At 39.1% G+C, this 16752-nt stretch overlaps 1 protein-coding gene across 4 annotated transcripts in view; it reads right to left on the bottom strand.

Annotated features, from left to right (window-relative positions):
* Positions 1-11298, bottom strand: part of LOC120082597 (U5 small nuclear ribonucleoprotein helicase) — a 35459-nt gene extending 24161 nt beyond the window's left edge. For 2 of the 4 annotated variants that reach the window (XM_039037842.2, XM_039037843.2), the window contains exons 1-21: positions 11041-11298; positions 10476-10537; positions 10205-10370; positions 9451-9898; positions 9291-9356; positions 8804-8908; positions 8403-8705; positions 7790-7906; positions 7643-7702; positions 6628-6699; positions 6424-6540; positions 6171-6332; positions 5897-5962; positions 5634-5786; positions 5458-5541; positions 2779-2853; positions 2546-2677; positions 2407-2472; positions 1402-1467; positions 1195-1317; positions 261-410 (exon numbers count right to left, since the gene is read on the bottom strand). In XM_039037842.2, coding sequence (XP_038893770.1) covers positions 261-410; positions 1195-1317; positions 1402-1467; positions 2407-2472; positions 2546-2677; positions 2779-2853; positions 5458-5541; positions 5634-5786; positions 5897-5962; positions 6171-6332; positions 6424-6540; positions 6628-6699; positions 7643-7702; positions 7790-7906; positions 8403-8705; positions 8804-8908; positions 9291-9356; positions 9451-9898; positions 10205-10370; positions 10476-10537; positions 11041-11147 — 2700 coding nt within the window. In that variant the 5' untranslated portion in view covers positions 11148-11298. The remainder of the gene's footprint in view (positions 1-260; positions 411-1194; positions 1318-1401; positions 1468-2406; positions 2473-2545; positions 2678-2778; positions 2854-5457; positions 5542-5633; positions 5787-5896; positions 5963-6170; positions 6333-6423; positions 6541-6627; positions 6700-7642; positions 7703-7789; positions 7907-8402; positions 8706-8803; positions 8909-9290; positions 9357-9450; positions 9899-10204; positions 10371-10475; positions 10538-11040) is intronic. The other 2 variants (XM_039037844.2, XM_090316565.1) reach the window with 2 other exon arrangements.
* Positions 11299-16752: the final 5454 nt, after the last annotated feature.

The following is a 16752-nucleotide window of genomic DNA, read 5'->3' as shown; positions in this document are numbered from 1 at the left end:
TATTTCAAAATTTCAATAATGTGAGAAAAACGTTGGTGGTGATTCCTAGTCAATCAAAAAAAAAAAAAATCACTTGGTTAGTGACACTTCAAAAATCAATTTAAAGTGATTTTTTATTTTTCAAAAATAAATTTTATTTTCTCGTCAAACATAATTATTTTAGAGGAAAGTGATTTTGACAATGGAAAAAGTGATTTTAGCCATGTCAAAATCACTCCCAAACACACTCTTAGTTTGCACCAACAAACTTAAAAACATACCTCATCCCATACGATACCATATGCCAAAGGATTTAGTCTCATCCTTATAAATAGATATGTATATCCAAGCCAGGCACAAGCTTCCTTCACATTCGTTACAGTACCCAGTGCAACCTCCGCATTCAAATTATCTTTCAAAGAACCAATAAACTGCAGAATAAAGAAAATTACAATTTTCATAAACATAGGTGTTACCGAATCTTAAAAATAATGAACCGTGTATAAGAACAAGGAATCATAAGTTGAAGAAAACTTTAATGAACAGATGAAGTTATAATTTAAATCATGCAAAGATAACAAGGCACTCCCCTACTAAACTCCAGCCTCCTTACGTCCATGGAAACCAAGCTTTTTAGTTTTTTAGGGTTCATTTCTTTTGGTCCATGTTTCAGCCTAAGCAGATGGAGAATGAATATAAAGCTTCTCTGAACAGAAGTCCGTACTCAGAAGTCTTTCTAACAAAGTACCATTCTTATAATGAAAGCATGAAAAAGGACAAAGGAGTCCTAATATCAAGTTCAATTTTTTAATTCATTGGAGAGATCCCCCTTTTGTAATTCCGTTTTATCAATAAAGTTGTTTTGTTTCCTATAAATATATATATATATATATACAGTCCTTATGTTGGTTGGACGGAGTTTTTTGTTATTCTTCCATACTATATATATATATAAACAACTGCTTTCATTGAGAAAAAATTGAAAGAATACAAGGACATACAAAAAATACCAACCCCACAAAAAGACCTAAAGAAAAGGAGAACCAGGCAAAATATTGGCTACAGAACAATTAAAAAAGTCTTTGAAATTGAAGCTTAACGAGAAACAAAACAAAATCAACTAAAAATAAATACATGTTCATTTATTTGCTTGGAAAAAAAAGAAAAGAACGTACTTCAAAGTCTTCAAAACTGAAAAATACCACACATACGTACCTGACTCTCTATGGGGAGCTGACTTGTAAGCAATCGCAAATAATGGGCAAGTTTATCGTGAGATGTAATTATGATGCCTTCACCACTTTTGTCAAACTGAGGTCTCCCAGCTCGTCCAAAAATCTGAGGGGTAAAAAGAAAAGTATGAGATGAAATAATGAGACGACTTAGGACATCTATACAATGAATGGAACAAGTAACTCTCACCTGCATGACATCAAGCATACCCAAATCTCGCCATCCACCAGCTTTTGGATCATACAGTTGGGTGCCCTATAAGTTGAAAGAAAGGTAATTATGAACTGAAAAATTTGCAGTGGAGATGGCAGACAACATTATTGCTACAAATAACAATGCCAAGGCAAGCAACGAGCAACAAATCATGGACCTACCTACTCATTAATAATTGATATACTGATAGGTATCCTTTATTTTCTAATAGATAACACTGTTGGAATTACAACGTATCAACTTGTGACAAATTCAAGAGGTACTTTCTCCCCAAACCTTTACAAACTGACTCATCACAAGACAGCATAACCCTCGGAAAACAGAAAATGAAGCATAAGGAGAAACACATAACCAACAAGTAAGTTGTAACTTTTCTCACAGGACAACCACTTGACTCTACTATATTTTGTTGATATCCAGGAGTGTCCGGACCAACTTACATGCACCTCAACTATTCTCACAGGACAACTGTTTAACTCTCATCTACTATATTTGGTTGCCAAGAAAGCTCAACAGGATATTCAATCCTAACTAGTTTCCCCATGCCCTTATTATTCCTTCTAATTCCCTATTCAAACTTTCAAATACAGATAACAACTAAAACTAAACATCATTCAAATACAGATAACCAACTAGAACTTAACCTCCCTATAAGCGTTTTGAACTAAATTCCCTTTTCTACCCATCTTGGAATAAACCTTCATGATTGGAGGTCTAAAATATACTTAACCACCTATTTTAAAAGGAAATAAAGTTTTTCATTGATATGAGTTCAAAGTTACAATAACCCGTGAAAGGAGAAATAGCAAAATAAGCAAAATAAGAATAGACAAACGATCCTAAATTACATTAAAAAGATAAAAGCATTCCAATTAAGATAAAGATCGGAGTGTCATGCTAAGACATAAAACCTATGCACTAGCACCCAAATTGTTAGGAATCAGAAACAATACAGTATCATAACTTGAACAACACTTTTACCTTTATAACAACCGTATGAGCAGGCAGATTTACACCCCATGCTAAGGTAGCTGTACAAACAAGAACCTAAAGCAAATAATCATTCAATCAGTCTATAATCCAAGGTACTCGGCATTAACCAGAAGTGTACGAGCTCAACCTTCAACAGTCCATCGGAGAAAAGCCTTTCAGTTAAACCTCTATCAGAGCGTAGCATTCCAGCATGATGTACACCAATCCCAAAATTAAAAAGTTCTACTAGATCTTTATTCCTGGATTTGATGACTTCTTTCTGAAATGCACAATTTTAAACAATAGGCCAAAAGAAGAAGTATTGGAAAAAAAAGTAGGCCAGGATCATAAGAAAATTATGAACATATTTCACATAGTTACCTTGATAATACCAAATTGTGGGTGTGCATCATTCTTAAATAGCTCGAGATCATCATACTTTCGACCAATTTCGACCTATTTAATGCAAAAATTATAATAATAAATAAATAAGGGAAAGGCAGTAGAAAGTGATATGTCCACTGTATGAAAGATCATCATACATTCTTGCCGTTTTAAGTTTCAGATGTTTGGTCTTCTGCGGTTAAATCCTCATTTGTTTTATTTTGTTTTGAGAAGTTTCAAAGAAAGTCAAGTCTTTCCAGTGAGAAGATTTCTTCAAAGTTGTTCAGATTTTGCCTACCCTTGGTGTTTTATGGTCTTTGCCACCTTCTCCATCCAAGATTTTGTTTAATTTGGTTATTTTCGAATAACTCTGTTTTTTCAGCTTTGTCATTGAGTCTTTTGTCAAATTTTCTTTGTATTGATTGTTTCTTTGTATCTTGGGCATTAGTCTCTTTTCATTGTTTCAATGAAAAATCCGTTTCCTTAAAAAAAAAAAAAGGAAAGGAATATTAATTATTTAATTATATAACATTCAATTTGATGAGATTAATCTATCACCCGTTGAAACCCAACTAAGAAACAAATTAAATAAAAACAATGGGAAAATGGAAAAATATTCTTCAACAAATAAAAAAAAACTAATTAATACGACTGATCATCAATTTGAGAAGGGAAAAAAAATGAAAATTCTAACTATATTTAGCCAAGAAGACAACTGATGATTATATCCGATTGGACTTGTTACATAAAGCACAACTACAAATTAGACAAAACCTACTTCAAGACTTGCACAACAAATTTTTCATAGAAGGAAAAACCTTCTCTAACAATAATGAAAGAATTAAATAATGCCGGTCTTCTTTCCTTTGTTTCTCTGAGTTCACTGAAATATCAACATCTTATTCCTCCAAACATGGGCAGGTTGAGTTGTTATCAGGATGGTGGTTTAAGGACAATGCTAGCATTTTGTGGAACAACAAAGCCATCATGTGGTCACTTTGGAAAGAAAGGAATAGGAGTTTGCTTTCAGATAAGTCCTCAATGAAATTGTAGAATTTACAGCTTCTTCGTGGAGTGCTATACACAATTCTTTTTGCAATACACAGCACTATATGATCATTTAGATTGGAGGTCTTTTGTTGTTAACTCTTCGATTTAGGCTTAGGGACCCCTCATCCCTAAAGCCTTTTTTTTTTTTATAGGAAGCAAGATAATGTATTCAAACAAGGCAAAAGAAGAATACAGCCTAAGGGCTTAGGGACCCCTCATCCCTAAGGCCTTTAGGCTGTGTTCGTCTCATTTTTTTGTTCCACTTTTCCTTTTTCTTAATGAATATATGGTGTTTTGTTTCCAATCGAGTATCAAGAAAACAAAGGATGTTGAAGGCAGCCAATATAATATTCTCATCCATAGAGGAAGATACTTCAGCGAGCAGCTCATGTAATTATCTCATCTCAAGGTGTCTCCTCAAAATAATCAATGCCAGCTCTGTTGATCTTGAGACTGCAAGTTTCCTTACATGTGAATAGAGTATTGTTAAGAGTCTACCCATTCCCAACTTAAATCCCTTAATCAAGTTCTCCTTGCCTCTTTCAAACTGAAAACTAAAGAAAGCCCCATAATTGTAATCTCTCCGAGAATTTTTTGAGGAAATTTCTCTCTTTAATGTGCAGTGGGTTCGGTGTAATTCTTTCAAGGAGAATATTATGTAGGTTTAAGTGGGGCCTTGTTTTAAAGCTTTTCCTCAGCTTCTTTGGGTAAATGTTCCTCTCTGAAATTTAGTTTGAAAGGAACGAAAGAATTTTTCAGAGCAAGGCCCTTCCTTGGTTAGAGCACTATGAGATTGCACGAGTCAAAGCTTCCTTTTGGTGTTCTTTATCCAAATTATTTGCAGACTACTCAATTTGAGACATTAGCTTAATTTGGATTGCGTTTATTCATTTGTAATCTTTTTAGATTGGCATGACGATGTTGTGGTCTAGTTTAGATCTTATTCTAGTATTGTTGAGATTTATGTCATCTTGTAATACACTTTTACTAGATTTCTCTTTTGGATTGTGATGAGGGCGTTATGGGTGTGTCAACCTAGTTGAGATATCCAGTGCGCTTGCTAATCTCTCGTCTTATTGGATCTATGCTTCCTTTATAGCTATACCACATGGTAATTCAAGCATTAGTCTCTTTTCATTTCATCAACGAAACGTGTTGTTTCCATTTCAAAAGAAAAAAATAAGTATTCGAAATAATTTTTTGCATCCACGACTTCAGACATATTTGATTAGATAATTTTCTCACTTGATCCCCTTTGGATATTAAGCCAATTCATGTTTGTTCCCATAGTGGAACCTAAATTTATTTTTCTATAAGAGCATAAGAATTTAATAATGGTTCAAATCAATCATTTGTTAAATAAATTGAATAAAACAAGAAGATTAAAGAAAAAGATTTCAGGTTAACTATAATGCATCAGCAATCACAGGGAGCCAAATTGATTCAAATTCCTTTCATAATCATTTAGAGCTCTCATAATAAAGAAAAATAACTATCATACATGGTGGTGATCTAATACTTGCTCCTCTGGTGCAAAAAAAAAAAAAAAACTCTTCTTGATGTGTGTATGAACTTTAAGCAAAGTACAGAACATACAGAAAATTGAACAGAATGGAAACAGTGTACCAGTTTCTCTGCTGTCTTTGCTGTGTCCTTTCGAGAATGAACAAACACCATTGCTTGATGCCCATGCTTTAATGAATCAACAACCTTACACCAAATGTGTTGAAACTGAAATGTTAAAAACAATCGAGTTCTTTTCCAAGGTAGAATCTGGCATAGATCCCAAATAAAGTAAATACCTTCTTATAGCATATTTCATTTAACAATTCATTGCGAGCTGCGAAGTTATGCTCGCTGATACCAATATATTGTTGTGCGAGAGGAACGGGACGGTAGCTAGAATCAAAGAAGAAAAGTCCTGTTCCTGGATTCACTCTAAGAAACTGTGCAACCTAGATTTAGATAGAGTGACTAATCAGTTAGCCAAAAGTAATGAGGTTCAAGATGGCCTAGTAAAAGATAATCATACAAAAGAATCTTTCAGAACATAGTGAAGGAAAACCTCTAAGTAATTAGGGAGGGTGGCTGAAAGGCCAACAATACGTATCATTGTTTGTGTTGACTCCACCTGTCAACATACAGAAAATTAACAGTCATGAACATGCCATATATTCCTTGGATTCTAAATATTTCAGAAATATATTGATCTAAATGGAAACGTGCCATGACAACTAATAGTAACATGGTATCTCAACTTATGTTCATTTCAATGATTCAGAAAAAAAAACACGTCCATTTCAAGCAGATAAAACACAATTTGTATTACAATAATTTACCTGACGAAGAGTTCGTGCAACTAGTGCCTCAATTACAGGCCCTCGGTCATCATTTAAAAGATGTACCTCATCAATAATTAAGAGTTTGACTAACATCGACAGCGACATGTCGCTGCTTTTGCGAGTAATGACATCCCATTTCTCAGGTGTTGTTACTATCATCTTGTATCAATTGAAAAGCAGAAACAACCTTAGTTACTTTTTACATTTTAACAACTGAGAAGATAATTAATGATGAATAATTTAAAGCAACCTGAGTTTCTTCAAGTTCATTCTTTGAAAGTTGCATGTCTCCAGTTAGTTCTCTTACAGTAACATTCAAGGGTGATAAACGATGACTAAAAGTAGATGTGACCTCTGCAGCCAATGCCTAGGATGTACAAGACCAGCCAAAAAAAGAAGCTGTCAAGCCAACACCCTCACCAGAAAATTAAAAAACGAATTGAAAGCCATTTACCTTCATAGGAGCAACATAAACTATTTTAAATTCATCTTTATGCAAATATCCATCTTTGAAGTGCTGTGAAATCTGTAACCCAAAACAAAACCGTAATTCATTCAATGCACGAGTTTAAGAAATATCTTTCTGGGCATAGCAGGGTGTTAATGTTACTCATATGATTCTCTAAATCTTGGTTGGAAAATGTACACAACCTGAAAGGACTAAAGTAACCCCAAAAGCATGAAAATATCATTCAAACCACCATCAGCATAAAATTATTCTAAGTAGCTGTATACCAGTTCAATTAGCTGCACAAGCAAGTAACAATAATAATAATTTATAAGCATACATCTTTTTTTTTTTTTTTTAAGAAGGGAAACAAGTGTCTACATTAATAAAATTGAATTAGACTAATGCTCAAAATACAAGAGAGATATATAAAGAGCATAAAGCATAAGGCCTATGAATCAAGAGGCGCACTTGGGCATCTCAACCAGGTTGACTCCCCCTTAGCACCCTCAACATATCCTACAAACTAATCTCAACATAAAATGAACCAACGCTAACTCCCAACCCTTACAAAGGAGGAACAAAGATACAAGGATAACAATGTCCAGGCAAAACCAATACAAAAACCACACAAAATCATAAACAGAGCAACCAAAATACAACTTAAACCGATACAAGAGGCAAACATTGCAAATATTGTGCTGGAAAAATAAACGCTCGCCAATTTAAACAAAAATCTTGAATGGTATAGCCTTCAAATTGCTTGAACAGTATGCACCACATAGAGGCATTCCTACGGTCAAATTATAAGCATACATCATATAACACATAGATGACAATATCACGGCAGTTGCAACTCCCCAACTCCTATCACCTCAATAAAGGCATATACCATGTCAGAGAGGCCTGTGCTACGGCCTATGGGCCTACGGGTGTTACTCCTCATAAATGAATTAATAACCAAAATATTATATCCAAAAAAGGAGGAAATCCTTTTTGGTACAAGCATCTAAGTACAAACCTCGTGGAGAATGGAGATCATGGCTATATTAGTTTTCCCAGCCCCTGTTGGAGCACAGACCTACAAAAGAAAATAATCATACAGCCTGAACAAGAAAGATAATACGTATAATATAGGTTTTCCACAAATAGAAAGGAAATAACTCACTAGTATATTCTCATTAGTGTTATAAACAGTGTCAAAAATGCGACTCTGTATACGATTTAAGTATTTGAATCCGCGAAAAGCAGCTTGAGCAAAATCATCCAACTCCTTTATTTCAATCTGATAGCAAATGAAAAATATATATATATACACTATAAGATGTGAGCAAATTTTAGAATAAACGCACAATCAAAAACTTAAAATGTGGTTGCTGAAACAAGTAAACCTAAAAGAAACATGAGTATATAAAGAATAGTCTAGTGCTCCATATTTTACAGTCCACAAAAATTTTCTCATACAATCTCATTTTTTAAATGCCTTCGATATATATATATATATATGACAGATCATAATGAATAATTTCTAAAGAACCATGAACTAGAATATAGGAACTTCAATTTCAGAAAAATATCTGGAAAGTTAATCATGGGAAAGTATTGCAATTAACTTTGTAAAGTGAACTCTGAAAATCTGACAATTGCATCTTAGCCATAATATGCTTGGTACGCCTTCCAATCCCATAATTACAGAAAAGTGACCCTAGTCATATGTCTTATAATTCTTAACTAAAAAAGACATTCAGAGATAAAGAAAACAAATAATAATAAAGACTTACCAGCTTTTCTCCAGGTTTCATTTGAGCTGCTGGGATTGGAGGGATAATTACCTCCTCATATCCCTTAAAATGCTTCCTTTGTGTTCCTTGAGGGAGGGCACTGACAGTAAGGGAGTTAGTGCCCTCACCAGATCCAATAAGATCGTCAAATGGATTTTTCCTTTGACTTGCTTGAACTAGAGAAGAAAAGCTTATAGCAGAAAAATCACTTTCTGAACCATATTCAGTTCCTCGTTTATTTTTCTTTTCTTCCTTACGTCGAAGCTTATCAATTTGCCTCTCTGATTCTGTTTGAACAGTAACCTTAAATTTCATAACAAAGTGCTTGATGAGAGATTTATCCGTCTGTCTGTGCATGTTCTGATTAACACCATTTTTATTCACCAAGGTCCAGATCATACCTGAGTTCCATAGCTAGGCATTCGTGATTGTGAGCTTGAATTTGTCTTTTCAGATTTTATTATTGTTAACCCATGATGAATATCATCAACAAGTTCCCTTCGGTGCTACAACGGGAAGGAAAAGGGAAAAAGAAGGTAAAAACATCAACCATGTCACTTTGATAAAGATTTTTTTTACTTAGAAAATTATTTTAAGAAAAAAAAATTATTGTCAGCAACTAAATATTGAAAACGTTAATTAGTCTTTTTTCATTATATCAATGAAAAGTTTTGTATCCTTTCAAAAAAAAGATATATTGAATACATTAATAATTATTGCACATTCAACCTTCAATTAGAAAATCTCTCACTTCACCCTCCACCCTCCTCCTACCCACCCCCAAAAGAAAGAACGAAAGAAAAAAGAGCAAATAAAGATTAGGGGCAGAAAATCTGAATGTCGTAAACACAACGAGGATTTTCAAAAAGTTTAAGTTCATATTCTTACAGAAATAAGATCTTGAACAAACTCAAATGCTCCATCACCAACAATATCCAATAGATCTGCAGCTATCTTCAGAATGAAAGAGAGAGAGGGAGTTCTTATGTTACAAAATAAGCAAGCTTTATGATAAAGATATTAAATATATATACATATATTTAGCTACCTCCTCGCCAGGTTTTTCTGAATGAAGGACTCGGCAAATGGCCATTGCAAGTTCATCAAGGGAAAGTTGTGAGGTACTTTTTCTTGTTATCTCGTCACACGCATCCCTCAACCAACTCAAATTTAACTTTCCTCTTTCAGTAGAGTGATCAAAGTTTATGGAATCATCAAGCATGTGTTGTCTGTCATCAAATGTAGGTGCAGTAATATCCTTGCCTGGTAAATCTGAATTTTCCAGAGACACATCCACCATAAACCTAGTAGGTTCTCTAAAAGCAAGATCAGCGCCAAACTCTACATCGGAGCCACCCTTGTTAACATGCTTCTCTGCCAGCAATGTAGTTGCATGATCCCTTGGCTGCAAGATAAATAGTTTCTGAGCTAGAGAAATAACTTTTTGCAGCCTAGCATCTGAAACTGTATTGCCAATAAGCTTTTGCAGTTCTTCCCTGCGTTTCAAAATCATAGAAGAAGTCAATATCTCAAAAACATGCTTTTTTCACAGTTACACTTTTAAGCTTTTAAATCTGATGGCTACGTGTTGGGCTGTGGTATTTGCAGTCTTCGATGGTAATTGCAACTTCTCAACGTGAAAAGGTACTATACCAAGTTTTAATCCGAGAAACCTTGATTCTTTTATGCAGTATTTTGAAATAAAAACAATTAAAAAAAATTAATAAACCATAAAGTAGCACTTGTGCTTTCAGGTATTGTCTTCAAGAAACAGAAATTGAATATTGCCATCCATATCATACATGTTTTTGGCAGTATAGTCAAGATCATTATCTTCTTTCTGCTCGCCAAAAAGGCAATAGATAGTCAGTGCTACCTCACCAAGCTCCTCGGATGGCACTTCTCTGTCCACCAACCCAACAACTCCCGCAATGAACTGCTTATAGGCTTGTCGAACTTCAAAGGATGCTGCTCCACCCATTTCCATCAAAGAGAGAACATCATGAGAAGTTAAACACTCTACAGATTCACAACCAAATTTGCACGAAGATGCTAAGTAACAATAATCTGTACCTTCATCCCATTGATACACTATCTTCCGTGCTAGCTCTGACTCGCCCGATGAAGCTACGGAACTAAATTGCATAACATGAGAAAGAATAAACAGTTTCATTACGTTCAGCTTGAGAACTAGCTCAATTTAGCACAAAGATTGATGAAGTGGAAAAACAAAAACATATTAGAATTTAAGCAGCTACGTATTCACAAATCATCCCTTCATTAGCTCAATCCGCTATAGGAACCAGGATCATTTTCCTTGCTATACTTATATTTTAATTCAATGCAAAAAACAGCTGAAACTCTGACACTCCTAAACCTGAATTCACGGAGAGACACAAATACGATAAATGAGGGGGAAAATGAATGGGCTAGCGTAGCGCACAGAACGCTGGAGTGAAGAAAGTATATTGGAATTTAAGAAGCTATGTATTCACAAATCGACCATTCATTAGCTCAATCCACTATAGAGTCCGTTTTGCCTTACGAAAAATTGTAATTCAGTCCTAATACAGCAAACTGAATTCATAAACAGATAAAATTCAATAAACGATAAATTTTGAATTGAGAGAGATGATACTGGGTCGGTTTGTGATTCTGAAGAAGGAGCTTGCGATGGAGATACGCCTGGTCGACATCGAATGGCTCCCTGAGGGAGCTGGTCAATCGAGGAATCTGAAACAACATTTTCAATACTTCATATCCAAAGAATGAATCGAAGAGAAAGAGGCAGGTACTGGTAGAGGAGGAAGACAATGCGACGGCACTAGCTTCTGGCTTGTGTACAAAGCCTCTCTCGCAATGGCGGGTAGACGTGGATCACTTCAATGATTCGGCCAACTTTTCGACTTGCACTAGACTACACGTCGGTAACTTTGGGCTGGAGTTGGGTCGGCCTGTTGATAATGCAAACGACATGTCGACTTATGCTAGCAGACTAGTGTCACGGTCATGCTTGTCTAGGGCCTGTTGCCCATGGCCGCATGCCCGATCCAACCCCTTCTAGCATACTTTCATATCTTGTATTGTATTAACTTAGTTAGCTTGCTTTCTTTACATTTTCATTGTAAGTGACCACTCGCCCTTTTGCATATGCAAGGGCGCCAGTTGGCTTTTTGTTCAGAATGCACTATATGAGGATAAGACTAACCATCACTTTTTCATACCCGGAGTAGTAAGCTGTTGTTGTTGCTTATTGCTTTATAGTCTACTATAATCTTTCTTTCTTTATTCACACTCACAAAAACTTCTTACGAAAACCTTTTCTCCAAACTCGTTTTCCCTAAAACGGGGGTGGAGGTTGCGAGAGGCACTCGGTGTGCCATCGGCAGTCCGTATTCGAGTTGGCTGACTTGTTCATGAGCGGGAACAAGTGTCGCACAATCGCTAAGAGAAGCTTCTAAAAGAGCGATTGTGACAGTTGGTATCAGAGCCAAGTCGGCTCACAGAGGGAAGATCAGTGATCATGTCGGCGACGAAAAACCTGAACAAGTCCCATGTGGACAGGTTGGTAGAGATGGAAGAGTAAATGCTCTACCTGAGAGAGGTCCCAGATAATGTTCGTTTCCTAGAGACTCGGCTACAAGAAGTTGTTGAGAAAGCCGATGGAATTGATGCGGTAGTAGGCCGCCTAAACGGATTACCCGTAAGAGAATTGATGATGAGGGTAGAGACCCTCGAGACCAAAACAGCACGGTCCGGCAGCTTTGAACGAGGCGATAGCTCATCGGGCTCTGTTGCCCACATAGAGGAGCATGTCGAAGAGCTGGACGGCTTCCAAAAAGCAATACTTCAGATGATAACCGATTTGTCTGAAGACTTTCGGTTAGCTCTTGACGTCGTCAAAGCTGAGATAGCGGATGTGAGTGCTAGGGTGAATCTCACCATCCGAGCGATAGAGAACCAAGCCCCATCTAAGGGAGCAATGGCAGTAAGCAGAATAAAAATCTCAGAACCGAAACCCTTCTGTGGGGTGCGAGAAGCGAAAGCCCTGGAAAATTTTATCTTCGACCTTGAGCAATACTTCAAGGCGACGAACACAATGACTGAAGAGTCGAAAGTTACACTAACAACGATGCATCTAGCTGAAGATGCAAAACTGTGGTGGAGATCACGATTTACAGCCATATAGGAAGGACGATGCACTATTGATACTTGGGATAGATTAAAACAAGAACTTCGCTCGCAGTTCTTCCCTGAAAATGTCGAGATCTTGGCTCGACGAAAACTCCGAGAGCTGAAGAAAACAGGTAACATCAGGGACTATGTAAAATAGTTTGCAGGACTCATGTTGGACATACGAGATATGTCTGAAAAAGACAAGGTCTTTTGCTTTGTTGAAGGGCTGAAACCGTGGGCGAAATCAAAACTATATGAACAGATAGTACAGGATCTCCCCTCTGCCTATGCGGCAGCTAAACGGCTATACGACCTTAGCACTGACTCACAAGATGTGAGGAAGCAGTCAACTTTCTCAAATGGGGGAAACAGAAACAACCGTTCCATTCCTCCCAGACCTGGGGGAGGAGACAAGAACATAGGGGGGGACAGTAAATCATCCCAACCGAGATCAGGAAACAACTGGCGGGGGCCGCCAAAATAGCATAACAATTACAATCGCCCCCTGTCTTGTTTCATATGTAGAGGGCCACACAGGGCAGGCAAATGTCCAAATCGAACCGCGTTCAATGCTTTTCAAGCCACGTTAGCCTCTATCTCCGAAGACAAGGCTGAACTGGAGGAGACGGTAATCGAGCCAGCTGCAGAAATTGAGAATCCCAGGATGGGGGCATTGAAATTCTTATTTGCGCTCCAAAAGAAAATGGGAAAGGCGATGGAGCCACTAGAGAAAGGACTCATGTATGTGGACGCTTGGGTCAACCAAAGATCGGCCAAAAACACTATGGTTGACTCCGGGGCCACCCATAACTTCATGGCTGAAACGGAAGCTCACCGCCTAAACTTGACTTGAGAAAGAGATGCAGGGAAGATGAAAGCTGTGAATTCCGCAGCCCTACTGATTACGGGGATAGCGAAGAGAACTCCGATGAAGTTAGGAGACTGGAAGGGCTTCGTTGACTTCGTGATTGTCAAGATGGATGATTTCGACGTGGTATTGGGGATGGAATTCCTACTTCAACATAAAGTCATACCAATTCCCCTCGCCAAATGTCTAGTCATTACCGGATCTACACCCACCGTAGTCCAAGCCAGTATCAAGCAGCCAAATGGGGTAAGAATGATCTCAGCCCTCCAATTGAAGAGAGGCCTGGCCCATGACGAATCCACGTTCATGGCCATCCCGATAGAATCAGTTGAGTCCACTGAAGAGGAGATCCCTCAAGACGTTATATTTGTCTTGGAAGAGTATTGGGATTTCATGCCGAAAAGCTTGCGCAAGTCCTTACCCCCACGAAGGGGGATTGACCATGAGATTGAGTTGTTACCAGGGGCAAAGCCGCCTGCCAAGAATGCATATCGGATGGCCCCGCTAGAATTGGCCGAACTCCGGAAACAGTTAGACGAGTTGTTAGATGCAGGATTTATCAGACCGACGAAGGCCCCTTACGGAGCCTCAGTACTGTTCCAAAAGAAGAAGGATGGGAGCCTTCGGTTGTGCATCGACTATCGGGCCTTGAATAAGCTCATAGTTCGCAATAAACATCCCCTTCCTATCATTACTGACTTATTTGATCAGCTTCACGGTGCTAAGTATTTCTCAAAGCTGGACCTATGGTCTAGATATTATCAAGTCCGAATTGCTGAAGGAGACGAACCTAAGACGACCTGTGTCACGAGATATGGAGCCTTCGAATTCCTCGTGATGCCCTTTGGCCTCACCAATGCTCCAACAACTTTCTGTACCTTAATGAACCAAGTGTTTCACGAATACCTCGACAAATTCGTCGTAGTGTATCTTGATGACATTGTGGTCTATAGTGCCTCACTGGAGGACCATCGACATCACCTCCAACTAGTCTTCGAAAAGCTGAGGAAAAATCAGTTGTATGTAAAGAGAGAGAAGTGCTTCTTTGCCCAAGAGGGCATAAATTTCCTCGGCCACGTGATTGAGTGTGGTCGGATTGGTATGGAAGAGGGCAAGGTGGCCGCGATTAGAGACTGGAGGGTACCATAATCCGTGACCGAACTATGATCCTTCCTTGGACTAGCCAACTACTATAGGTGGTTCGTAGAAGGATTCTCGAGAAGAACAGGGCCATTAACCGAACTGTTGAAGAAAGATAGCCAATGGAGCTGGACTTCTGAATGTCAAGCCGCCTTTGAGGGCTCGAAGAAAGTGATGATTAAGGGGCCGGTCCTCAGAATTGCCGACGTGACCAAGCCATTTGAAGTAGAGACTGATGCTTCTAACTTCGCATTGGGCGGTGTCCTCTTTCAAGACGGACACCCCATCGCGTATGAGAGTAGGAAACTAAATGATGTCGAACGGAGGTATGCCGCCTCCGAGAATGAGATGTTAGCAGTAGTTTACTGCTTGAGGGCCTGGAGACAGTATCTCTTGGGGGCCAAGTTCGTGGTTAAGACCGACAACAACTCCATTTGTCACTTCTTCAACCAACCGAAGTTGTCGTCGAAACAGGCGCGGTGGCAGGAGTGTCTAGCGAAGTTCGACTTCCAATTCGAACATAGACCGGGGAAAAGTAACCAAGCGGCCGATGCTCTTAGCCGAAAGAACGAACATGCGGCCCTGTGCATGTTCGCCCGCCTACAAACAAGTACGTTGAGTGCAACAGTACGAGAAACTGTCAAAACTCACTTGACAAACGACACAGCGGCGCAGGCCATCCTACAGTTGGCCAAAGAGGGGAAGACACGTCAGTTCTGGGTGGAAGACGATCTACTATACACCAAGGGCAATCGCCTCTACATCCCCAGATCTGAGGAGTTACGAAGGTCGCTGATGAAGGAGTGTCACGACACACCGTGGGCAGGACATAATGGTTGGTAGAGGACTTATGCCCTTCTGAAACAAGGCTACTATTGGCCAAGCCTTCGAGACGATGTCATGCAATTTACCAAGACTTTCCTTGTCTGCCAACAAGATAAGGTCGAAAGGGCGAAATTAGCAGGTCTGCTGGAACCCCTACCTGTGCCCTCTAGACCATGGGAGAGCGTGTCTCTCGACTTCATCACCCATTTGCCCAAGGTGGGAGAGTTCGAATCGATCCTTGTTATCATCGACCGGTTCTCAAAATATGTCACTTTCGTCCCAACGTCGAAAACGTGCACAACCATGATGACTGCCCAGCTGTTCTTCAAACACATTGTGAAATTATGGGGCGTCCCCGCGAGCATTGTTAGCGTTCGAGACGGAAGATTCACTGGGACATTCTGGACAGAATTGTTCAAAATATTGGGGTCAACACTGAATATCTCCTCTAGCTATCATCCCCAAACTGACGGCCAGACAGAACGCTTCAACAGTATGCTCGAGGAATATCTGCGTCACTTTATCGACGCTAGGCAGAAGAACTGGGTCTAGTTGTTAGATGTGGCTCAGTTCAGCTTCAATAGCCAGCAGAGTTCCGCGATCGGAAAAACGCCCTTCGAAGTGGTGTGCGGTAGACAGCCACTCATGCCACACTTGGTGGACCACCCTTATGCAGGCAAAAGTCCTCAGGCATATAACTTCACTAAAGAGTGGAGCAAAACCTCTGAGATAGCTCGTGCCTACCTAGAAAGAGCATCAATAAGGATGAAGAAGTGGGCTGATAAGAAGCGGAGGGCCCTCGAGTTTCAAGCCGGGGACAAGGTCCTAATCAAGCTACGACTGGAACAGTTTCGTTTCCAAGGCCAGAGAGACCAACGGCTAGTAAGGAAATATGAAGGTCCAGTGGAGGTAATTGAGAAGGTCGGGAGAACCTCATATAAGGTTTAGTTACCCTCATGGATGAAGATTCATCCTGTCATCCATGTGAGTATCCTGAAGCCCTATCATCCTGATCCCGAGGATGAACAACAAAACATGCTAAGGCGCCCACTGGTCACGATGAAGAGTTCTACTGAGAAAGAAGTTGTATAAATCCTGGATAAACGTACGCGCCGTATTGGAAGACTCAGACGAGAACTGACAAAGTTCTTAGTAAAATGGAAGGATTTCCTCGACGAAGAGATCAGTTGGGAGCGGGCCGAAGATTTGAAGAATGCAGCTTCAGCCATCGCAGATTTTGAACAAGGTCAGTTGACGGGGACGTCAACCAATTAAGTGGGGGAGAATGTCACGGTCATGCTTGTCCAGGGCCTGTTGCCCATGGCCGCATGCCCGATCCAA

The sequence above is a fragment of the Benincasa hispida genome, chromosome 8 (assembly GCF_027475165.1).
Source record: "Benincasa hispida cultivar pf3 chromosome 8, pf3_genome.v1.1, whole genome shotgun sequence".
NCBI lineage: Eukaryota > Viridiplantae > Streptophyta > Magnoliopsida > Cucurbitales > Cucurbitaceae > Benincasa > Benincasa hispida.
The sequence above is the reverse complement of the archived record's forward strand: the minus strand, read 5'-3'. Positions and strand labels throughout refer to the sequence as shown.